Raw genomic sequence first — 26,227 nt, forward strand, 5'->3', positions numbered from 1 at the left:
CAAAACACTGAAATGTTGCCTTCTCTACATCCATCCAAATTCATATTTTAAAGAATTGAGTTAAAAACTCTCTTCTTATGAGTCATTGCTTTATATCTATTTGTAGGACTTTGCTTTTCTCAAGCAGTTTATCAATATTAAGAATTGGCAAAATGTAACATTTTTCAAAAGGATAAAATTAACAGTAAATACGTTAGCTAAATGATTAAAAACACTATTAGAATAGGTTTGAAAAAAGAAGCTTCTAGGAAAAAATCTATGTATAAGCTGCCTCTGTTGTCCTCAGTCACAGAAAATTCTGTCTGAAAAAATAGGAAAAAAAAATCTAAGAACAAAAGCCATTCTACTATCTTAGTATATAATATCTCTTAGTACTCTTTTTCCTACATTCATATGGCGTTTCCTGCCAAATATGATTACATTATTTGTGCGTGTGTGTGTATGTGTGTGATGTGTATGCATTTTGAAAGAAGAATATTATTCTTCTTTCCCTGGGTATATTCCAAGTAACTATAATTGTGACTGAAAACATATAAACTAGAAGAAACATTCCAATAAAAAAATTCTGTCTGTAAAGGTCAGACCATATGAATCTGACATTTTCAAACAGATTGGGATTACATTAACTAATTTATATTCTCCAGAAAGAGTAAAAACAGTAAGCTTTTTAAAAAGTGCCTAATTCTTGGAATCCTGCTATAAAGTTAAGAAGGCAGTCTTCTATTTCAGAAGAAAAGGGAAGAGAAATAAAGTACAAAACAGCAGGTAGGGCCGGCCCCGTGGCTTGGCGGTTAAATGCACGTGCTCTGCTGCTGGCGGCCCAGTTTCGGATCCCGGGCGCGCACCGACGCACTACTTGTCTGGCCATGCTGAGACCGCGTCCCACGTACAGCAGCCAGAAGTATGCGCAGCTGAGACATACAACTATCTACTGGGGCTTTGGGGGCAGTGGGGGAATTTAAAACAGGAGGTAAATAATTGCAAAGTATCCTAAATTATACTATCACATTTTCAAAGATAAATGACAATAGTTTCTCTGCTTTTTGAGATGCATTTTTGTCCATTTAAATACCATATTCCTCCATAAAATGAGAACAGACAAGATTTCTAAGGTTTCTTTCAACTGTAATAGTCTGTATATGGTTGATTATACTAGATGTCACAATATTATTTCATGCCATTACCCTAAATCATTTTACTTAGGATTTAAAAGCAATCTCATAAGCTTTACTTAAAACACAGATCATATCAAGTTTTTAAAAAATCCAAACTAATCTATATTTTATATCATCTGAGGTATACTTACACTATACAGATAGCATAGAGACAGAATGCTATCTTACATAGGAAATAGTTGATATATAAATTTATCAACTGATTTTAAACCATAGATAAAATTAGTGAAATTGCCAGTATTATAAACTTACTTGATGGCCTATATTTTTTAAACCAATTTCTAATTGTCATTTTGGATATTTACTATTTCAGATGTTTAAAAAGCAAAATATACAAGTATTTTTTCAAAGACGTTTCTGCATTAGTTCATTTTAAGATCTGTAAGTCAGACATGCAATTAAAAAAGATTTTGAAAATGTATTTCAGCATATCCCAAACTGACACAGGCTATAAATATAGGACTCTTTTAAAGATAAACAGCGTTGATTAAGCATATCATCATAAACAAGGCAATTATTCACTAAAAAAGGCAATAAAATCTACCATACACTGGCTGAATTCATATTTATAACTATTATTTTATCAGCTGTTCACACAAATAAGAACCATCTAGTTCTTTTGTCCTGCTATAGGCAGAAAACTAGCTTGTTCCCTACTGATTTCTGACATGAACATTTATACTTTAAAATTAAAAGAAAAGAGGATTATATAAATTCTTCTACCTCCAAAATACATAATGCAAGAGAATCTTTACAGTGTGAAAAATACTGGTGTAGCAGCTATGTTACAACCTCTTCTTACTCTTCGTACCTTTTAATAAAATGATATGCTTCTAATTTGTGGTTTTAAAACAGTAATAATGAGGCGTGTTAACAATTATGCCATTACCTGATCCTTTTCAGATACCATAATATGTCAGAAGAGCAAAAGCATACATGATAACTCAAAACTCCTCTTTTACAGCTGTTCTTTAGGTCAATATTTGCAAAAATCTCTGAATGCCTTAAAGCGCTCCCTCCGATTGTTCGTTCTGATGATGTTCCTACCTTCCTTCACTGTGGTTGCTTTTTGCCTCGATGGTGTCACCAGCTCCTTTACAATCTGCAAGACTTGAATCATTGCTAGCTAACAAGCCAAAGACTCCAGCTGCTTCCTCCAGAAATCCAACAGGTTTCATCACTAAGAGCTCACTGCATTTCTGCTTTCAGGAAGCTCAGGCAGGAACACAGTTCAACTTCAGAGAAAAAAGCGCTTTGCTTAGCTATCCATGGAGGCTCTGAAGCAGTTAACAAGAAACAACGCAAGGATAGGCTGTATCTTCTTGAAATGATGGATTCAAAGTGATTTCAGCACATGTGAAAACCACCATCCTCAAAGACCAAAATGTATGACTTTGCAAAGCATTAACTAGTTATAAACAAAACAAAACAAAATGTGAGTAATCTTCTGCAAATCACTAAGCATAGTGAAAACATTTCCTCACAGAAGTCATGACAGGAAAAATAAAATGCTGTGCTATAAATTCTCCTATAGTGGATCACAGATGCTACGTACAAGTTTTTAAAAACACACTCAGGAGTAGTCAACCAAAATACCCTGCACTGTCAAAGACTTAATACATTTTTCCAATTTCTTGAAAATCTCATATTTGAAACACAGAGAACAAAATGTAGATAAAAATAAAACTCTATCTTGTTAACTCCAAGCTAATTTGTTAAGCTCCCAAATCTGCATAAAAGATACGGTACCTCAAAAAATATCCTATAAATTCCTGGCCCTCCTCCTCACACACACACCTCTGACATCCTAGTACACAAAGAGAAGTCTAAGTTCACGCTGCACACTAGAAATCAACACAGGAGTGTGCAAATTCATTAGTCTCACCATCAGAGGCATGGGCCAGAGAATTTCAAATCAAGTATAACCACTGTTTCTGCCATATGATCTTGGCAACAGCCAAGTTGCAACAATGCTCAATTAATATTTAATATGTTTGTTACATGTTCTATTTATCACATAGCAGCCCTTTTCAAAGTAAAAACTACAGAGTTAACTAAAAGAGAAAAATGACATTCAGGTTAGTATGGTTAAATGTTATATTTACTGACGTGATTCCCCACCAGCAATTTGTTCCCCTTACTGTACTGCCAACTTTCTTTTCCTAGTTTTCTTTCCTTCCCATTTAATATTTTGATATTTTGAATGTATCATAAAATAATGGATCCCAGAGCAAATCAAAGGCAGTTCCTTTGCCTCCACACAGTTATTTTTTCACTTTTCATTGGACAACTGAGGTACACCGACAATCAACCAAGGTTGGAAGTAAAACATAGCATCATCCAAAACTCAAAGCCTTCTGCTTTCTGACACCAAGACTCCTCTGTAAAAACGTATAGTTTTAAAATTCGGGGTAAAGTTTCAGCTCTTCAAAGAAGAGGTGCTACAACATGTGCATATATATCTACCCATAATGTACTCTCCATATGGGTGTTAATTTAAGACATCAGTGCTACAAATCCATGACAGTGAGAAAATGTTTGCAAATGGAGGACAAAACAGGGCAATTATGCTAACTATCACTTATCTTTAAAGAGCATGTTTGTACTAGCAAACTAAATCAAAGGAAGAGTTCAGATGGCTCAAAGACTAAGTTTTAAACTTCAAATCAAAGTGTGGCTCTTTAATGATTCCCTTTGAAGACATGATATAGACAAATCAACATTTAAATCAAAACTCCTCAAACCAAGTTCCCCCAATTCTTTCTATCCTCTGCCCTGTTTCCTAGGGCAGTTCTGAACATGAAATAGGTGTTAAGTATCTACTGGCTTTACTTTCCAGTTCTTTGCATTTCCAGCTCCTGAGAAATTTCCACTCTTCTGGAAAAAATGATCTTTTTGAAAGGCACTTTCTGTTAGCTTTGCTCTCTCCCAATATTTTTCTCTTTCCATGTAAGGAAGGGGATACACAGGACATTATCCTCTCAGCCAACTCTATCTTCCACATCTAATCAGCACAGAGAGGAACAGCAATCAGTTGGAACACACTGGTTCACCACTTTCAGTCCTTAACTTCTGTTAAGCAACCACTAGCCTTTTCTTGTTCCTCTCATTCTCATTTTTTTATCACACGCTGCATCAGTAAAAATATTTGAGTACTCATAGACTGGAAGAATTAACCTAGGTAAAATATCCATTTTACCTAAAGCAGTCTACAGATTCAATGCAATCCCTATCAAAATCTTAATGACATTTTTCACAGAAATAGAACAAAGAATCCTAAAATTTATATGGAACAACAAAAGACCCCGAATAGTCAAAGTAATCCTGAGAAAAAGGAACAAAGGTAGAAGTATTACACTCCCTGATTTGAAAGTATAATACAAAGTTATAGGAATCAAAACAGCACGGTACTGGCAGAAAAACAGACACACAGATCAATGAAACAGAACTGAGAGCCCAGAAATAAACCCACACATTTACGGACAGAGAATTTTTGACAAAGGAACCAAGGATATACAAGGAAGAAAGGAAAGTCTCTTCAGTAAATGGTGTTGGGAAAACTGGACAACCACATGCAAAAGAATGAAAGTAGACCATTATTTTACACCATACATAAAAATTAACTCAAAATGGATTAAAGACTTGAATGTAAGACCTGAAATAAACTCCTAGAAGAAAACAAGCAGTATGCTCTTTGACATCAGTCTTAGCACTATCTTTTGAAATATGTTTCCTCAGGCAAGGAAAACAAAAGAAAAAATAAACAAATGGGACTACATCAAACTAAAAAGCTTTTGCACAGCAAAGGAAACCATCAACAAAACAAAAAGACAACCTACCGACTGGGAGAACATAAGTGCAAATCATATATCAAACAAGAGGTTAATATCCGAAATACATAAAGAAGTCATACAACTGAACAACAACCAAAAACAAACAACCCGACTAAAAAATGGGCAAAGGATTTGAACAGACATTTTTCCAAAGAAGATATACAGATCGCCAACAGGCACAGGAAAAGATGTTCAACATCACTAATTATTAGGGAAATGCAAATCAAAACTACAATGAGATATCACCTCACGTCCGTCAGAATGGCTCTTATTAACAAGACAAGAAATAACAAGTGATGGAGAGGAGGGAGAGAAAAGGAAACTCATACACTGCTGGTGGGAGTGCAGCCACTATGGAAACAGTATGGAGATTCCTCAAAAAATTAAAAATAGAATGATTCAGCTATTCCACTTCTGAGTATTTTTCCAAAGAATCCGAAAACACTAATTTGAAAATATATATAAACCCCTATGTTCACTGCAGCATCACTCACAATAGCCAAGAATTGGAAACAACCTAAGTGCTCATAGACGGATGAATGGATACAGATGTGGTGTGTGTGTGCATGTGTGTATCTGTATATATATATAGATAGATACATATACATATACACAATGGAATACTACTCAGCCATAAAAAAAGATGAAATCTTGCCATTTGTGACAACATGGATGGATGTTGAGGGTATTTTGCTAAGCAAAATAAGTAAGATGGAGAAAGACAAATACTACATGACTTCACTCATATGTGGAAGATAAACAAACAAACAAACACATAGATATGGAGAAAAGATTGGTGGTTACCAGAGGGAAAGGGAGGTGGGGGTGAGGGTGAAAGGGGTAAAGGGACACATTTGCATGGTGACAGATGGCAGCTAGACTCATCACGGGAACATGATGTAGTCTATACAGAAGGCAAAATATAATGATGTACACCTGAAACTTACACAGTGTTATAAATCAATGTGACCTCAATAAAAAAAAATCACTTGAGCGCATATTCTAATATATATAACTGAGCTGTACTCTAAAATGTCAAGATCACGAAAGACAAAGAAAGACTGAGAAACTAATACAGATTAGAGGAAAGAGCTGGGATAACTAAACGTAACACATGAGCCCAGATTAGAAATTGGACCAGAAATGGATGAAGGGAAACATGTAACATTTTGGGACAACTGGTAAAATTTGAATACAATCTATAGATAATCAATGTTAATTTCCTGACTAAGACCCTTAGTCTGTAGTTATATAACAGAACATCCTGAATTTTAGGAAATATACCCTGAAGTATTTAGGGGTAAATAATTTACTCTCTAATGGTTCAGAAAAATAAAATAATATTAATAAAGAATGAGAAAGCAAATGTGGCAAAAGGTTAACATTTGGGAAAGGTAAAAGCATATATGAGAAGTGTTTGTGTTATTCTTGCAACATTTTCCTATGTCTGAAATTATTTCAAAACAAAAAGTTAAATTCTGACTACATATCCCAATGTATGTATATTTGTTTATAAATGATATACATGTATTCATATTTACATGTTTAAATCATACAAAATAGTAATTTTAAAGGATAAGATAATGTAAAAAGAATTACATGTTTGTATACATGCTGTGTTTCAGTTAACTCTGTATATGTATATATACATATACATACATACATATACATTCCCATATTTGCTCCCTTCACCCCATAGATCATTCTGAACCCTCCTGGAATGCAAAATTTGAAGGTACACATACCCCTGGCGTTACTTTGGCATGGACAGTCTTAAAATAATAAATTCCCAGGTTCTTAACTTCCATATGTACTTGTGGCTAAAGGAGATCTGCTGGATCCTCTACTCCCATCTCCCATTACACAATCTCCTTTCTCCCATTTTACAAGAAAAAGGCCAACCTTCAACCATCTTACTATGGTGCAGTGCTCCAAAGGGTAAAATCGTGGGGGGGTGGGGTAATTAAACAATCCCTTTAATCAAGCCATGATAAGTAACACCAGCCCATTCCACTCATTAAGGTATGAGTTTCTAATAAAATATTAGTTTATAGTTAGTAATTATGTATCAAAATTTATCATATATGTGTTGTTTTGATCAACTGCATTAGGATAAAAATCTGTGAGGAAAACAGAATGGATATATAATTTCAGGAAAAAAAGAAAATATGTAAAATCTCCAGCGGCTAAAGAATAGCTTGTTCACTTTTTAAATGGGTGGTATTGGGTATCAAACCACTGTGATATTTAAACCCCACTGGATACACTTACAAGGCAAATGTAACAAACAGTTTGTTTATTTAATACTTTTCCTTATTGGGCCTCTGGCACAAAGAATTGGTTTAATCATACTTCTTAGTTCTTATCATTGGTCCATGTACGGCCCAGTTTTATTTATTCATTCAATTATTTAATTATTTTTAAGAATTTCATAAACACCACAAAGCAACCACCCAAAACAAAACCAGGACCTTCTCAATAATCTACATTTAACCTATGGTCCCCCCAACCACCAACTCATCATCCCCCTGCTTCAACCCAAAGTAACAATCATCCTGAATCCAACAGTTATCATTCCCTTGATTTCACATATATATATATATATATATATACACACACACATATATATACACATATAAATAAAATTACACACATATTCTTGTGTTGCTGTTTGGTTGTTTTGAACTTTATAAAAAGGGTATCATGTTTTAGGTAATCTTTTGGGAATTATACTTTCTCTTAAAGATTGAGACCAGTGGTTCTCAGTACACATTGAAATTACCTGGGGAGTTTAAAAAAGTATGATGCCTGGTTCCATCCACAGGGATTTTGACTTCATTGTCATAGCGTGCAGCCTAAGCATCACAAATTTTAAAAGCTCCCCCAAATGATCCTAACATTCAGCCAAGGTTAAGAACCACTGTTCTAGAAGAATGACATAAGAAAAGCTAACTATATGAAGATAAGTAAACATGAAAGGTATAGAATATTACGACTCCACTACTGCCACTTATTTATATATATATGGGGGAGAAAAAGAGAGAGATGGGTGCACAAAGAAAAAAATATCAGAATGTTACCAATGATTTTTCCTCTGAATGGTGGCATTACATTGGAATTTTTACTTTCCTCTTTTTGCTATATTTTTCAACAGAGAACACATTTTACTATTGTTTTAAAAAAAGAAGAAATTACATTTTGGTTTTTTAAAAATCCATATCAACTCACCAAACAAGATATACAGATGGCAAGTAAGCATATGAAAAGAGGCTTAACATCATATGTCATTAGGGAATTTCAAATTAAGACAACAATGAGACACTACTACATACCTGTTAGAATGGCTAAAATCCAAAACACTGACACCACCAAACGCCGGTGAGGATGTGGAGCAACAGGAACTCTCATTCATTGTTGGTAGGAATGCAAAATAGTACAGCCACTTTGGAAGACAATTTGGTGGTTTCTTACAATACTAAACAAACTCTTACCATACGATTCAGCAATTGTACTCCTTGTTATTTACCTAAATGAACTGAAAACTTATGTCCACACCAAAACCTGCACATGAATGTTTATAGCAGTTTTATTTATAATTGCCAAAAGTTGGAAGCAACCAAGCTGTCCTTCAGTAGGTGAAGGCATTAATAAACTGTGGTCTGTCCAGACAATGGAATATTAGTGTTAAAGAGAAATGAGTTATCAAGCCACAAACAGACATGAAGGAACCTTAAATGTATACCGTTAAGTGAAAGAAGCCAATCTGAAATCATACATACTGTATGATTCCAACTATATAACATTCTGGAAAAGTCAAAACTATGGAGACAGTAAAAAGATCAGTAGTTGCCAAGGGTTTGGGAAGAGGGAGAGAAGGATGAATAGCTGGAGCACAGGGAATTTTTAGGGCATGAAACTACTCTGTATGATACTATAATGGTAGATACACATCACTATACATTTGTCAAAACCCATAGAACATACAACACAAAGAGTGAACCCTAATGTAAACTATGGACCTTGTGACCAATACTGGTTCATCGATTGCAGTAAATGTACCACACTAACTCAAGACGTCAGTAACGGGAAACTGGGAAGGTGGGGAGTAACATGAGGGGGTATAAGGGAACTCTCAGTACTTTCCATTCTATTTTTCTGTAAACTTAAAACTGTTCTACAAAATAGTCATTTAAAAAAAATGACAAAGGAAATCTATATTTAATCTACACCCTACTCTTCAGACTTTATCTGAATAATATAAAGATAAATCCAAAAAGTACAGAGTTTCACTAGAGGGCGAGTGCTTAAAACACAAATATTAATTGCCCATATATACGGGAGACACAACGTGGATCAGTGGACAAGAAATGTTAGGTTTCCCTTGCAATGGCTGCCTGCGAACAACTGTGAGCTGGTTCCTTTTTTTAACAGAAAGATTCTTACCTCCATCTTGTTTTCTACATTTGTATTTTTGTTATACATGGCCACCCCAAAACCACTAACTTTTGGCTAACCCCCAAAACCGCTGACTTACTTTTCCTCCCAATCACTTCCAAATCCAGCATTCCCAGAGGGGATACAAGAGAGAAGGCTGTGAGAGAACAAGAATGAGACACCAACAAAGAGAGAGAAACACAACAGCCTGGAAATATAAGCACTCTCTGCACCTATTCAGACCTTCCAACGTATGCCATTTTCCTTTCTCCAAACGAAAACAAGGCAAAAATCAAGTTCTTTCAGATGAAAAGGGATCAATAACAGGAACTGTATGTCAAATGTTGTAAAGAAAAAACAGCTAGGCAGAGGAAAGAAATCTTTTCCCACCATTCCACACTCATCAAAAAAAAAAGAAAAAAACAGGAAGAGGGCAAGAACAAGATTGAATGTGACCTCATTTGCATTCTTTCTCTCATTTATTTAATAAAACTATGAAGAAGTTCACTGGAACATCGTTCTTGGCCCTAACTATAAAGAAGTACAAGAGAATCAGTATTATTTTAAAGCAAAATTATACTACTATTCATAACAAATAATGTAGATAATTCAAACCAACTCCCTAGAATCTTAAAGAATTACGAACTAATTTAAAAGGTCTCTATTTTCTTCTTTTTGTCAATATACATCTCTAATAGTTTTTCTTATTATAAAAATAATGCATGTTCACTGTAGAAAATAAGTACCAAAAACAAGCCAAAGGAAAACAAAAATCTCTCTTAGGCCCACCAAACAGAGATAAGCACAACTGACAACCTTTTAGACTTTATCCATATACTTTTCTTTGTTGATTTTTACAAAAACGAGGTAATATTATGCATACTCTTTTGGAACTGATATGTGTTTTCACACTTTAAAATATTTCATCAACATCTTTTTTATACAATAAACACAGACAAGGATAGCTGCACTGTGCTCTGTCCACAAAATTTTTTGATCATATGAGTAACAACCCAGCATCCTTTCATTCTTGGCAACAATTCAGATTTTTTCTACCCACTTTTCAGAAAACTTTTTTGGCTTTCCTGGAAATATATTTTAGAATTAAACTACTGTCATTTTTTTCAGAACATGTAGATAAATGAGAAGAAAAAAATGTGAGAGGCCACACTTGTTGTGACAAAAATAATCTGTAAATACTCAAGATGTCAATTGGGTTGCAAATAAAAAAATCATTCAACATTAAACTATAAACTCATTTCTGACTGGTCTCCTCTTGGGTTAATAAATCAGTTAATATACTTTATTTCTTCCTCATTCTACTTAAATTTTACAGGTGGGATATAATCACTTTGTTCTAGAATTTTGAAAATCAATCTCTACAAACTCATCAATATGAAATACAATATATGTTGTTTATAAAAGATAACAGTTGTTGACTTTTGTCTCTATATCTTTTTCTATATCTGAAATCTATAATATTTTCTGTCCAAACAGTGTTCAGGTACTTTTACAGTCATTCTTAATAACTCATACTGGCTATTTAAAAATTAACACCATCGGGGCTGGCTGGGTAGCGTAGTGGTTAAGTTCACACGCTCTGCTTCTGTGGTCCAGGGTTCACAGATTCGGATCCAGAGTGCAGATCTACATACCACTCATCAAGCCATGCTGTGGCAGTGTCCTACACACAAAACGGAGGAAGATGGGCACAGATGTTAGCTCAGGGCTAAATTTCCTCAGGCAAAAGAGGAGGACGATTGGCAATGGATGTTAGCTCAGGGCTAATCTTCCTCACCAAAAAAAAAAAAAAAATTTAACACTGTCAAAAGCTAACCAACCATCTTTGCAGATTTTTTTCATAGGAAAAAAGTAAGGCAAAACAAACAAGATATGAAAGTAAAATGTCCTAACGTTGTAGGATGTGGAAAGAGCCACAAAATATGTGGCTCATAAACACATAAAAATACGCGTTTATGAATGACAATGTTATCCTTCTCTCACATAATCTCAAAGCATATTAGATGATAGTAATTGTTTATGAACAAAATTACCTGTATTAATGTAATTAAGTTACCAGTTTTTTCAAAAGTAGCTTTTAAAAATATTTTATCAAAGGGCAATTCATTTTGCTTACAACAAGCAGCCAAGAAACTTCTGCAGCTCGGTGGAAACTTCTGTACTCTCTGTAGCTCGGTGGCAACTATCATAAATATGTGCAAAGTACGATTCACAAACATGGGAAATAAAAATATATTATCCCAATTTATCTTCACAACATCTAGAAATTCTTAATGTACTGACTGTATACCCTAAGTACATTTTAAAGGCAATAAAATCTTGCTCATCCATACAAATGTATTAAGTACCTAGTATACACAATGCCTAGGAGGTACATGCCAATTGCTGGTATTACAGGAGTGATCAACCTCCTTCCATTCTACCAAAAACAACTAGCATTAAACACATAATTACACAACGAATTATTGAATTACAACTGAGATGACTCCTGCAAGTAAGTACAGGATGACAGGAGACTATGCCCTAACGTTCTGAATTACCACATTTTGAATTTTTAAAGGAAGCTTTCCTTTGTGTAGAAATGACCTCTCTTCTGACTTTCCAAAGCCACATGCAGAAGAACACACAAATACAGACAGAAAAATATGACTATTCTAGTCAAAATAAGAAAATGTAAATTTTTCAAAATCAAGAACTCAGAGAAAACACAGCATCCAGGCAATCTGACCCACTCCAGATTCTAACAAAGTGGTCAAATAACATGAAAGTAGACCATTATCTTTTGCCATCCACAAAAACTAACTCAAAATGGATTAAAGACTTGAAGGTAAGATGTGAAACCATAAAACTCCTAGAAGAAAATATAGGCTGTACACTCTTTGACATCGGTCTTATAAGGATCTTTTCAAATATCACATCTACTCAGGCAAGGGAAACAAAAGAAAACCTAAACAAATGGGATTTCATCAGACTAAAGAGCTTCTGCAAGGCAAAGGAAATCAGGAACAAAACGAAAAGACAACCCACCAACTGGGAGAAAATATTTGCAAATAATCATATATCCGACAAGGGGATATAATCTCCAAAATATATAAAGAAGTCATACAACTCAACACCAAAAAAAAACAAACAACCCAATCAAAAAATGGGCAGAGGATATGAACACACATTTTTTCCAAAGAAGATATACAGATGGCCAACAGGCACATGAAAAGATGTTCAACATCACTAATCACCAGGGAAACACAAATCAAAACTACAATGAGATATTACCTCATACCCTGCTGGTGGGAATGCAAACTGGTGCAGCCACTATGGAAAACAGTATGGAGACTTCTCAAAAAATTAAAAATTGAAATACCATATGACCCAGCTATCCCACTACTCGGTATTTACCCAAAGAACTTGAAATCAACAATTCAAAGACACTTATGCACCCCTATGTTCATTGCAGCATTATTCACAATAGCCAAGATGCAGAAGCAACCCAAGTGCCCATCAACTGATGAACGGATAAAAGAAGATGTGGTATATATATACAATGGAATACTACCTAGCCATAAAAAAGACAAAATCGTCCCATTTGCAACAACATGGATGGAACTTGAGGGTATGATGTTAACTGAGATAAGCCAGACAGAGAAAGACAAACACGGTATGATTTCACTCATATGTGGAAGATAAACAAATGCATGGACAAAGAGAACAGATTAGTGGTTACCAGAGGGGAGGGGGTTGAGGGGTAGGTATAAGGGGTAAAGGGGCCCATTTAAATGGTGACTGACAAATAATGTACAACTGAAATTTCACAATGTTATAAACTCTTATGACATCAATATAAAAAAATTCATCACCATAAAAAATATTAAAAAGCATTTAAATCTATATTTATCCCTTGGAATAGATCATAATTCAATATAACATTACATTTTAGACCAAATGTTCATACGCACACAAACATACATACATAACACAGAAATATAAAGACATAGGTATTTCCATAGAATTCACAAAAGTGCTTGTGTATATACACAGAAGTCCCTCTAACATTCAAAGAGATCTTTCCAGAGTTTCCGAAAGTCTGGAATCACCATAACACATTAATTACATCAGGGAAGGAAGACCACCAACAGAGTCTGTGACAGAACAGTACATCAGGCAAAACTGATATTTGGTACCTCTTACTGGCCATTCTTCTTCCCTTTCTGAAATCTTTTTCTACCTCTGCCTCTTCTGTATACTATGCATTATCTCTCCTCTGACCATCACAAAATGACCTGTGTCTCCAAAGAAACATACAAAATTCCAATAAATATATAAAAATTACATTGCTTCATAATAAAATTTTGAAAATGCAAAAGCATCATCCAAAGTAAAAATCTGCGATTTTTCAATAAGCATTCTGGAAGACTATTTTAGAAGGACATGATGCAAAAGAAAATGTAAATAGTAAGCACATTAAAAAAGTTATCCTAACAATGAGATACCACCTTAACATCCATTAGGACGGTTATTATCTAAAAAAATAGAAAATAAGAAGTATTGGCGAAGATGTGGAGAAATTGGAACCTTTGTGCAATGTAAAACTGTGCAGCCACTATGGAAAACAGTATGGCAGTTCCTCAAAAAATTAAACATAGAATTACTATACGATCCAGCAATTCTACTTCTGTGTATAGACTCAAAAGAACCGAAAGCAAGATCTCAGAGAGATGGTTGTATACTCATGTTCATAGCAGCATTATTCACAACAGCCAAAAGGTGGGAGCAAACCAAGTATGCATCAATGGATGAATGAACAAACAAAATGTGGTAATCCATACAGTGGAATATAATTCAGCCTTAAAAAGGAAGGAAATTCTGACACATGCTCTAACATGGTTGAACTTTGAGGACATTATGCCAAGAGAAATAAGCCAGTCACAAAAAGACAAATATCATATGATCCCACTTACATGAGATACCTTGAGTAGCTCATAGAGACAGAACGTAGAATGGCAGTTGCCAGGGGACGGGGGGAGAGGAAGAGGAAGTTGTTTAATGAGTACAGAGTTTCAGTTTTCCAAGATAAAAAGAGTTCTGGAGCTTGACTGCGCAACAATGTGAATATACTTAACGCCAGTGACCTATACGCTTAAAAAGGGTTAGGATGGTAAATTTTATGTTATGTGTATTTTACCACAACTTAAAAAAAAGTTACCTTGTCTAAAAATCGAATATATGCAACTGAAAGCAACTTTAAAACGTCATTTTGAGCCTCCTAAGCTAAACACAGTGAAACTGGTATCGTTGTGCTCCAATTACCAGAATAACTATAAATTAGTGCAGTCTTTTAAGAAGGACAGGAAGACATAGGCAAAACATTTCAACACTATAAATCTAGCCTAGGGAACTAATTTTAGATTTTTGTTTTTTTAAGATAAAGGGCAAATTCACCAGTGATATTCATTCTGCAAACATTTTTAAAAATTGAACAATCCTAAAATACCAAAAAATAGGGAAATCATTAAATAAGTTATGATGCATCACTACCTTTAAGGAATATGATAATTATGAATTCTAATTATGAAAAACAATTAGGAAATATAACTGTCTAAACACAAGTCAAATGTTAGAAATCCAAATATAAAATTGCACATACATTAAAATTTGATCATATAAAAATACATACTATCTGGACAATACCAAAGGGTCATATGCAAAAAACCTAATGTCTGCTTTCATGTATTGGGATTATGACTTCTTTTCTCCATTTCCAAAATGTGTTTATTTTAACGTTATGGTTATACTTTTAAAAAAAACAACAAAAGGCGTTTGGGGAAGATGAAGAAAATAGATTATTTTAGACGAGATTAGGTAAAATAGAGTATAAACTGGAGGCAACAGTGGGGTATTTATCTAAACTAAAATTACAAACTTAATCTCCTCCAACCACCTACTGCTACCCAATGCTGTTTTCCTTAATTTCTTCATCTTAATCTCAACCTCTTATCTCCAGGTCTTCACGCACGTTGTTCCCTCTGTTCAGGACACAGCAGCAGTACATGGAGACACTCATTAAGTATCTGTTAGTACTAAACAGTTAGTACTAAAATAAAAACATAATTATTATTTGTTCAAAATCATATATTCTCTTCCTTCAAATTTGCTTTACATCAAACTCAAACACCATGACTCTTAAAACATTTTAAGAAATTAATTTATAAGCATCATGTGTCTCAAAGTTGTCTAAAAAGCAAGATTTGAATCTCTTAATTTTGCAATATTCCAAGTTAATTTTCTAGCTTTCAATACACCTTGCAATTATTAAACTTTTAGGATTCATAACTATAGATGGTAAGTATCCTGACATTTCACATTAAAATCTAATATAACCCATAAATCTCTGAAACCTAATGAGAATCAGAGTCTTGATATGTTCATTTATTCTATTTTTAGCTAAAGAAAATTTATTAGGACAAAGACAAAGAGGCACCAGTTTACAAAAAAGGCTAATCTTCAGTGACGTAATCTCAATTTATATATGAAGAGCTGCAACTGGCTTATCTTTATAAAACAATTAAATTCAATAGTGTTATAACTTATACCTTCATAGTATTCGTTCAGCAGCATCTTGAGATTTTGTCAACCTAATTCAAAATAGGAATTGTGCAAAAAGGAATTTCTCTTGATAAAAGCCAAATGTTGTCTCCTTTCAAGGTCATCTCATATGTTGGAAAATATTTCACTGCCATTTTTCTCAAGCCTTTGTAATAAAAGCAAAACAGAAACTAGTCAAGCAGAACAATAAATCCCACTCTTAAGCAAGAGATTTGAATCCCATTTCAATTAAAGAAGAAATAGGAACTTTTTCTGTTAAAGAACTAAATGGGAAGAAATGGAGAGATCCTTATGCTAGTCTTCCTTTCTCTTCCAGACAGTCTTCCTGAAGGAATGCCCCCAAACCAGTCACTCATGTTAGGACGGACCCCATGAGAGGAACCCTCACACAATCCTAACCTGAGGGATACTCGATAAAAGAACTGCTCTGCATTCTTCAAAAACACCATGTCGTGAAAGATAAAGAACACGTGAGGAACTGTTCCAGATTAGAGGAAACTAAGGAGACTTGACAAGTAAACGCAATGTGTGAATAACACTCAGCTGGATCCTGCACTGCAGGAGCAAAACTGCCATCAAGGGCGCTATCAGGGAAACTGCCAACAACGGAATAAAAACTGGAGACGAGGGCCGGCCCTGTGGCTTAGCGGTTAAGTGCGCGCGCTCCGCCGCTGGCGGCCCGGGTTCGGATCCCGGGCGCGCACCGACGCACCGCTTCTCAGGCCATGCTGAGGCCGTGTCCCACGTATAGCGACTAGAAGGATGTGCAGCTATGACATACAACTATCTACTGGGGCTTTGGGGGGAAAATAAATAAAATTAAAAGTGATTTCTACCTAGCCACCTATGCCTAGCCTAGTTCCTTATTCTCCTAGGGCTCTTTCACTTCAAGTGGGTCACTGCTCTTTGAAAAAAAAAAAAAAAACTGTAGACGAGGTAAACACAACTTATCTATCTCATGATTTCACTGTGGTTACGTAAGAGAACATCCTTGTTCTTCAGAACTACACACTGAAATACCAAATGGGTTGAGGAGCATTATATATGCAACCTGCCCTCAAATGGTTCCAAAATAAATAAGTGCTATCTACTTTTCTTAAAATACATGTTCAGAAATTTAAAAAATAAAATAAAGAATTGATCCCATTGAAAAAATAAGGTTGGACTGGTTGGGAAGGAGAGGTAGAATTTTATGTAATCAGAGGTAAAATTTCACCTGCTGATAACAGAGACACAGTAATGAAAGAAAAAAATAACCTAACAAGGAAAACTTGGCAGATCTAAACATTGTTATTTTCCATCAGAATGCAGCTCACCACTGAGCTAGAAAAGCATATTATTTCAGTTAGACTAAAAGCTCTGATGGCTAACAATTTTTACGTCATCACATTTTAGGGGAAAAGAGTCATGACTCCACTTTTGTAATACAAATCAAACATTTTTAAGTAGCTTTCTTAAGGTGCAGAGTTACTTCTACTAAGGAATCATTTGAGATCCAAGTTCCTTTTAACAAAATCAGCTGGGGCACCTAGAAAGCTGGGATGGAGTTTTTCTCCTGCCCTAAGCAAAGTTCCCCATACGTATAAAAACATATACCTATAGGTACATATGGGTACAAAGTTCCATAAAAGGTCTAAGGCTGATTTAAAAAAAAAAATCACAACAGCTCTATTGCCTCCGTGTGTGGTAACCTGGACCAAGACTGTGTGCAACCTCCATGGCATGGACAAGCATCTTTCCTTACCCAGAGGTGAGACTCTAATCGCAGGAGAAAAGAAGGCTCCTTAGTTAGCAGGAAGGAAACCCTCTTTCATAGCTTCTAGGTTACTTCTACCACCAGAAACAACCTTTTTGATAATAAAGCATACCAATGAAATACATATAACATTCTGAATCAATCCTTTAGCATATAAACTTGTGTTATTACAGTTAAAACAACAAAATCAAGCAGGTTTGAAAATCAAATTCAAATTTTGTTGTACCATAATTGTCACAAGCAAGCAAGTTTGCAATGTCCTTCCAACACTGGTAATATCTAGTTCCTCCTTTCCTAATACAGCACACTTCACATCTTATCTATATCTCATCTACATCTACATATCCTATAAAGAGAATAACAGAAAGTTATTACCTAAGAAAAATACACAAGATCAACTACTGTAAGTTTACATAAAAACTTAATGTACGTATAGATGCTTGCTTTTTCAAATTTAAGTTATAGTCAAAGCAAACATATTCTACCTTACTTTGCATTTATTAGAACAAACAGGATTAATCAGTGAAGAGATCAAACACAGTACTTTACCGAATAGTGTGAAAACCTTTACTAATGCATCCAATAAATTCCACTTCTATTCCATTCTTCTAGAATCTGAAATAGACAACTGTACTTTTTAAAAGACATTGTGACTCCAGAAGCTCCACAATTTAACAGAAATGTATATGAGTGCATATTAGTGTCTGACTATAATCTTTTTACATTCCATTGTTTAAAGTTTAACACCTAAATGCTCCAAATGTGTAACTAAGAAAAAAAACTGGTGTGACTTCAGGGTACCCAGGTAATGCCTGCAGAAGTCAGCCTCTGAATTTAGGGGGTAATATTACCAACTGCCTGCACAACGACCACTCCCTGTGAACCTGAATAAGAGAGAAGTCAGGTAGGAAGTTCTCAATTCCATTTGACCCCCTAACTGCTGGACCACAATCATAATACAAACTTATACCACATTTCTTTTTTTTTAACTAATTTATGGCTCAGTGCTTGAAGCAGGTGTGGGAAACAGGTGAGGGGAAGAATAGGGACCATGTTTTCACTCTATTCCAGACTTTTTCTAGCCAACAGCTTTAAAGAGAGGCTAAAAAGAATTCCTTTCATAGTCACCTTGTCTATCGCCAAAAAATGTAACACCAAAATACTATTTTAGACCAATTTTGAGGAAGAAAGTGAAGGGGAGCAGAATTTGTCACCCCAAAATATGCCTCTTTGGCATAAGAATTAAATTTTAGGCTGATTTTTTAGAAAAAACAGCAGACATGAGAGAAGCTCTGAAAACCAAGTAGAAGTTACCCTTTCGTAAGAGACACGTACATGTATAAAAGGAATCTCCATTGTAAGGGTATCTCCCTCTCTGTACCAGGAAGACAGGGATGACTCAATCTAGAAACTCTCATCAGTGGAGAAGGCAAGGACTTAAATATGCATAACAACCTGACCCTTGTTTCCTGGTAACCTCCCATAACTGAATCCTCACCCCCAACATCCTCTTGTCTTGAGCTGAAGATGCTATTTAAGGTGATAACTTCAGCCATTTCAAGGAATTACTCAGTTTTCCTGGGTCTCTCCCATATATACAGGAGGTATACATATGTCATTAAACTTTTGTTTGTTTTTCTCCTGTTAATCTGTCTTATATGAATTTAATTATTAGGCCAGCCACAGAACCTAGAGGGGAAAAAGGGAAAATTTTTCTGCCCTTACAAAAGACAGAGGCTGGGGAATTTTTAATATCAATTTCACACTTCTGGGAAATGAGGAGACAACTACACAATGACATCCATCATATATACGGACAGGTTCAAATGCCCTTAATAGAAAATGTCTATCTGAGTATAACACAGAAAGCGATAATATACAGCTGTCTAGACACTATTTAAAAAAAAAAAAAAAAAACTGGGGGGGCCAGCCCAGTGGTATAGTGGTTAGGTTTAGCACACTCCGCTTCGGCAGACGGGTTCACAGGTTTGGATCCCAGGCACGCACCTACACTACTCATCAAGCCATGCTGTGGAGGCCTTCCAATAGAGGAAGATGGGCACAGATGTTAGCTCAGGGACAACCTTCCTCAAGCAAAAAGAGGAGGATTGGCAACAGGTGTTACCTCAGGGCCAATCTTCCTCACCAAAACACAAAATACCTTGATGTTAATTATATGTAGATTTATTAGTTATAGACCATATAACAAATACTGTAACCCACCGCCCCCTAGGACCAGTTCAACTGAACCCATCTTATCAAAAGAGTAATTAAGAGTGGTTTTTCAGAAACTGAGACCCCTTGCCCAGTTCAGGCCAGTCAAGACCACCAACCCATCAACTGGGCCTGCACAAATGCTCCAAAAGTGACCTTTTTGACATCAAGGAGCTAAAACCTCCACCCTCAGATGATGGTAATGCTGCCATTTTGTCAACATGAGTCCTATGATGAGCCATGAAGCTTGACTACGCTTGTGCAGAACATCGATTACCTCACTTCTCCTTACCTCCAATCTTCTATCTTCACACTTCAGACCACCCTGCCCTTCATCCCATAAATTTTGCCCCAAGCCCTGGATCGGGAAGACAGATCTGAGAGTATATGCCCCTGTCTCCTTGTAGAACGATCCAGCAATAAAGCTGATTTCTTTTCCCAAAAGCTGATGCCGTAACAATTGGCTTTTTTTATGCGCCTCGAGCAAGAAAACCTCAATTTTGTGTGGTAACAATTTCAACAAGTTGTGCTTTCCACTACACGTCTTTTGATAAAGGAGAAATACTAAAAGTCACACCTATAATATTTTCACATAGAAATTCAGTTTTAGAGAAGTTAATGTAAACAAGATGGAATTGTTCAAACCAGTACATCAGTTCTAACAAAACAGATTCAAGAAAACACTGTAAAAATCAAAATTTATTTTCTGAAATTAATGAAAGAGATAACAAAATGAATATTTAAGAGTATTAATTTTAAATATATATATTCCCCTCTAACTCTGGTTGCCAAGAGAATAAGCAGAATAAACCAGAGAAGATCCTGTACTTGGAACAACAGTACTTCTGAAAGCAACCAGGACACAAATTCTGAGGAGTAACAAAAGTAGGCCCCCAAACCCTGAAAAGTGTGTAGGAGTTTCCTCAATTTAGCTTAATAGGGGCATACCTCGTTTTACCCAATATATGTGTTCCTGTAAAGCAAATGGGGGGGTGCAGGAGGGACACATTATGGAAGTAAAGCCACTGGCCATACATCACATGGGTCTCTGGGACTCCAGGAACTTGAAGACGACTGCCATTGGAAAACTTACTCTCTCAGAATGGAATCTGCGAGTTCCCCCTAAAAACAGTGTCTCTTAAAACTATTACAATGGTCATTTGGATCACCCTGGTTCGTGTTGTACCAAAAAATTTTAATTGAAATGGATTTACATACCAAGTTTATCTATATTATGCAATATATTGTAGAACTAAAATAAAAATGTGAATGACAAGCCTACAAAAGCTACGTAAATAATGTGGCTTTTGAACAATAATAGTATTAGGTAAATGGTTTGAAATTTTAAGAATTAACTAGCAAAACTAATTCAGAAGCTTTACTGAGATTATAATAGTAATTTACATTTATACTAAGAATTTAATAATAAAATGTAATCAAAGAAAACTAGATTTTCAAAGAAAATGTATTGTTTAATTACAAATCAATTTCTTTTATATACATAGATGTAGGTGTGCGTGAAAGAGAGAGAGAGAATCAAATGGACGAAGTGTAAACAATTAGTAAATCTGGGTAAAAAGTATATGGGGAAAAATTAGGGGTACTATTTTTACAACATTTCTTGCTGTAAATTTGAAAAAGTATCAAAACAAGAAGCTACAACATACAGTAGTCCCCCCTTATCCGAGGTTTCGCTTTCCTGATTTCAGTTACCTGCAATCAACCACAGTCTAGATGATGATCCTCCTTCTGACTATTGTCAGAAGGTCAATAGTAGCCTAACTCTTTGCCACAGGGCCTACATCATTCATCTCACTTCATCTCATCATTTAGGCATGTATCATCTACACCATCACAAGAAGAAGAAGGGTGAGTTCCGTATGACAAGATATTTTGAGAAAGAGAGAGAGACCACATGCACTTTTATTACAGTTTATTGTTATAATTGTTCTATTTTATTATTAGTTATTATTGTTAATCTCTCACTGTGCCTAACTTATAAATTAAACTTTATCATAGGTATGAATGTATAGGAAAAAACATAGTATATATCGAGTTCAGTACTATCCACAGTTTCAGGCATCCACTGCGGGTCTTGGAAAGTATCACTACTGTAATGCAAACCATCTCCCAACAAGATAATATTTTATATTTTTTAAAATATAAATATATTAAATAACATATTTAATATATTTATATTTTATAATTCATTAAATTCATATTTAATTTCCCATAGTATCAAACTAAGAATTATTTACTTTCTGCAACAAGTGGTCAAAAAGAAGATAAATTAACTAAAAGCAAAGTATATTCCATTTTAAATGATCAGTATTAACACAATGAAGTGCCTTAAACTAAGAAATTGATGTAGCGGGCCGGCCCCGTGGCTTAGCGGTTAAGTGCACGCACCCGGCTGCTGACGGCCGGGGTTTGGATCCCGGGCACGGATCCCGGGCGTGCACCGACGCACCGCTTCTCCGGCCATGCTGAGGCCGCGTCCCACATACAGCAACTAGAAGGATGTGCAGCTGTGACATACAACTATCTACTGGGGCTTTGGGGGGGAAATAAATAAATAAATAAATAAAATTATTTAAAAAAAAGACTACATATAAAAAAAAAACAGAAATTGATGTAGTAGATTTTCTGAGAAGCCATTTTGGCTGGCATTCTTGATCACCTCACCTACAGTTTATTGCTGCCATGGTTCTGCTAGGTTATACACAGTGGTTCTCAACAGGGACTATTATACCTGAGACCTGCCCACTAAATGCCAGTAGGTCCCCCCAGCAACTGTAACAATCAAAAAGTCTGCATACATTTCTAAATTCATCCCCTCCGTTAAGAATCACTGATTATATGTTCATTTTAAGAATGGCTCACATTTAAAACTTTATATTCCATAATCTAAACTTATGAAAGATAAATAAGCCTTAATATAACAAATGAATCACTTGTTATACAGGGGATTTATTTCAATATTCTGTTAAATGCAGACACTCCAACATTGAAAATACAATCAACTTAAATTCTTTTCTTTAACGTATGCCCAACTTCTGAGGTACACAGCTACTCCCCAAACAGAATATACATCTAGATAGGCTATTACGCTAGAGAGAAGTTTTAGCCAATACTTAGACAAGGTCTTATACTACTTGTTGCATGATTTTTCTATTTAATAAGACTTAAAAGAATCCTTACGCCACCACTGAGGGGTTTGGCCATCTACTCAATTATTTATAAGATTGTCTACTCTAATAAATGTTACAACAAATTGTTCTTCACTTCAGTATGAACTCTTAGTCTACTGCTGAGGGGAAGGAAGATATCTACTCCCACTCTTATTAGAAAGCCACAAATGCACTACATCCCAAATTATTCACTGCCATTACTTTTTCCTCAGATAAATGAGAAACGTCTCATACCCAGAAGCGACCTCAAAAAACTCACTCCATTATTTAGGCCAAAGGGCAGGATCAAACATTCTAACACAATAGACACACTCCTGGATTGCCCAGTCAGAAGAGAATCAACATCTGGAAAGACTCTTAGGAAACGTGTCACGTAATTAGTTACAGAGCAAAACTTTCCTGAAGAAAGTGAAATAAAATACAGAAGTAAAGATTAAAATTTTTAAATAGAGCAGATAAGTTCATTTTTTTTAACTTAAATCTTGGGAAAAGGAAATTTAGTAGTACCCTAAAGAATCACTTTTGGGTTTTGGTGCTTTTTTGGCTTGGTTTTTTTTAACATATTCCACCAAAATAATCACCTAGAAATTGTTTGGCACTGCTTTTACACGAACTACTCTTGTTATAATCTCCATTAAATATCTAAAAGATCCATTTCAAGTTACAACCACACTTTATATATAACAACTTTATTTCATCTTTGGCACCATCGGATAAAACAAAAGGTGATAAATGTCAAACATTGCAAAATATGCAAATAGAGAAAAACAAGAACAATTTAAGTAATAAAAATCAGAACGCTTTTTGTGGATTGTAATACAGTTAACAATGTGCATTGTTAACTGTATTACACATCATAGTAGCATCATATAATACATTTTCCACAAGATAAATATTCAGCCTCAGAATTTGACAGAATATATAAAGATCTAGACTAAAAGATGAAAAACATCTTAAAACACTCACACTTAACAAATTCTCTAGGCCTTATAGTTGGGGCCCCGACTGGTGTGTCAGGGTGTGCGGAGAAATTGATCCCCTCAGCTTTCAGAGCAGTTGGGCACAAGTGGCAGCCTGGCTTGAGGTGTCAGAGCCAGTTGCCTCCAAGCCCCAGACAGCTCCATCGGTTTATCCCACATGCTGTACAACTACTACCACGTCCTACCTATACGGTTCATGACGTGAGAAGAGTTAGGAAATCCTGCGCAGACAAACCCACCAAGATGTACAAGTATCCAACTTATCTTTTAATCTCTAGGGAAATATTGAAAAAAATTCTAGTTACCTATCATTCTCACACAAATCTAGGTTTAGAAATTCTATCTATCTACTGGAAATAGATATTATGACATATCTTCCTATTTTTTAAACTGTATCATGCTTCTCTAATATTTTTTTCAAAAACAGGAACTCTGATATACTCAGTTCCCACCTTTTTGAAAACTTACAACTCCCTAGAAACTGCAGCTTAACTTAGACCACTATGGTTACAGTGCTCTACTCAAGAATGATTTCTAACAGGGCCAGCCCCGTGGCCTAGTAGTTAAGTTCGGTGCACTCTGCTTCAGCGGCCCAGGTTCACAGGTTCGGATCCTGGGCACAGACGTACACCACTTGTCAGCCACGCTGTGGCAGCGATCCACATACAAAATAGAGGAAGACTGACAGATGTTAGCTCAGGGTGAATCTTCCCCACAAAAAAGAAAAGAAAAGAAAAAGAATGATTTTTATCACTAGGGAAAATCATTAAATTAGCAAGAAAAAGTAACGTAACTCAGCGTCTATTTCAAAAGGAGCCTGAAAAGAGCTGAAAACTAAGAACAAAACTAGAAAAGGCAAATACCGCCTATAACCAATCTTTTTAATTTACATCTAACAAAAATGTCTATCTGTCAGAGTAATTTTTCCAGAATGAAATCTTAAGCTGCCTCCCTAATTGAAATCCTTTAATAGTTCCTTAAGTCCTACGGGATAAAATCCAAACTTCCCAGAATGTTTACAACCTGGACCCTGATTTCGTCTCTTCCAGCTTTCTCTCTCATAGTCTCCCTTCCCCATCTCTATATTCCAGAATGTTCAACTACTTGGTAATACCTATGTATAGTCAAACCTCCATGCCTTTCTCACACTGCTCTGCCCACCTGGAATGCTTTATCCCATGCCACACTACACATACACACTCTTCATGAGAACAGCTCAAATTTCATCTAAAAATAATCATACATAGACTAGCTACCACAGGCTAAGGACGTTACTGAGGAACACTCAGATCTATGCACTATTTATTGAGCAACTATTAAATGCCAGGAACAGTGTTTAGCACTAGGAATAAATGTCTTTGCCCTCAAGGAGCTTACAGATTAGCTAAAGACACGAGTGAATAGGCAGGTGATTTTAATACAGAAAGACAGGCACTAGAATGAGGCTAGCAGAGCGCTATGGAGAAGCAGCATGATGCGGATACCTAGCAAGTGAAGTAAGTGGTGCCTAGATGACAGAGAGGAACTCCAAGAACCAAGGAACTAAGCAGAAACTGATTTTTTTTTAAATATTCTTTTCTTAATAATTTTATTTATTCATTTATTTTTTCCCCCAAAGCCCCAGTAGACAGTTGTATGTCAGTTGCACATCCTTCTAGTTGCTGTATGTGGGACGCGGCCTCAGCATGGCCGGAGAAGCAGTGCGTCGGTGCGCGCCCGGGAACTGAACCCAGGCCGCCAGCAGCGGAGCGCGCACACTCAACCGCTAAGCCACGGGGCCGGCCCTACAGAAACTGATTTTTTAAAAAAATCTTAACTGTGAAGTAAGGAGTTTGGACTTTATTGTAATACCAGTGGTTAAACCCCCAAGGACACTGTCAAATCTATATGGCTCCTTTGTCTTCACAACAAACACAGAGAAATTACAGATAAAATATAAAAACAAATCACGAGAATGATCTCCCTATGCCCCAAAACATGTTAAACATCTCTATGGATCAGAAATCTAACAGGAACACAAAGT

General features: G+C 35.7%; 1 protein-coding gene across 4 annotated transcripts in view; it reads right to left on the reverse strand.

The window, feature by feature from the left end:
* USP6NL (USP6 N-terminal like) overlaps positions 1 to 26,227 on the reverse strand; it is a 163,338-nt gene that overhangs the window by 116,795 nt on the left and 20,316 nt on the right. The window contains exon 1 of one of the 4 annotated variants that reach the window (XM_058532411.1): positions 2,223 to 2,338. The exons of the other annotated variants lie outside the window; for them this stretch is intronic. Within the exon in view, the coding sequence (XP_058388394.1) occupies positions 2,223 to 2,295 (73 nt within the window). The 5' untranslated portion in view covers positions 2,296 to 2,338. Of the gene's footprint in view, positions 1 to 2,222; positions 2,339 to 26,227 lie in introns of those variants that run through there. 4 annotated transcript variants of the gene reach the window in all.

The sequence above is a fragment of the Diceros bicornis genome, chromosome 36 (assembly GCF_020826845.1).
Source record: "Diceros bicornis minor isolate mBicDic1 chromosome 36, mDicBic1.mat.cur, whole genome shotgun sequence".
In the NCBI taxonomy this organism is placed as follows: Eukaryota; Metazoa; Chordata; class Mammalia; order Perissodactyla; family Rhinocerotidae; genus Diceros; species Diceros bicornis.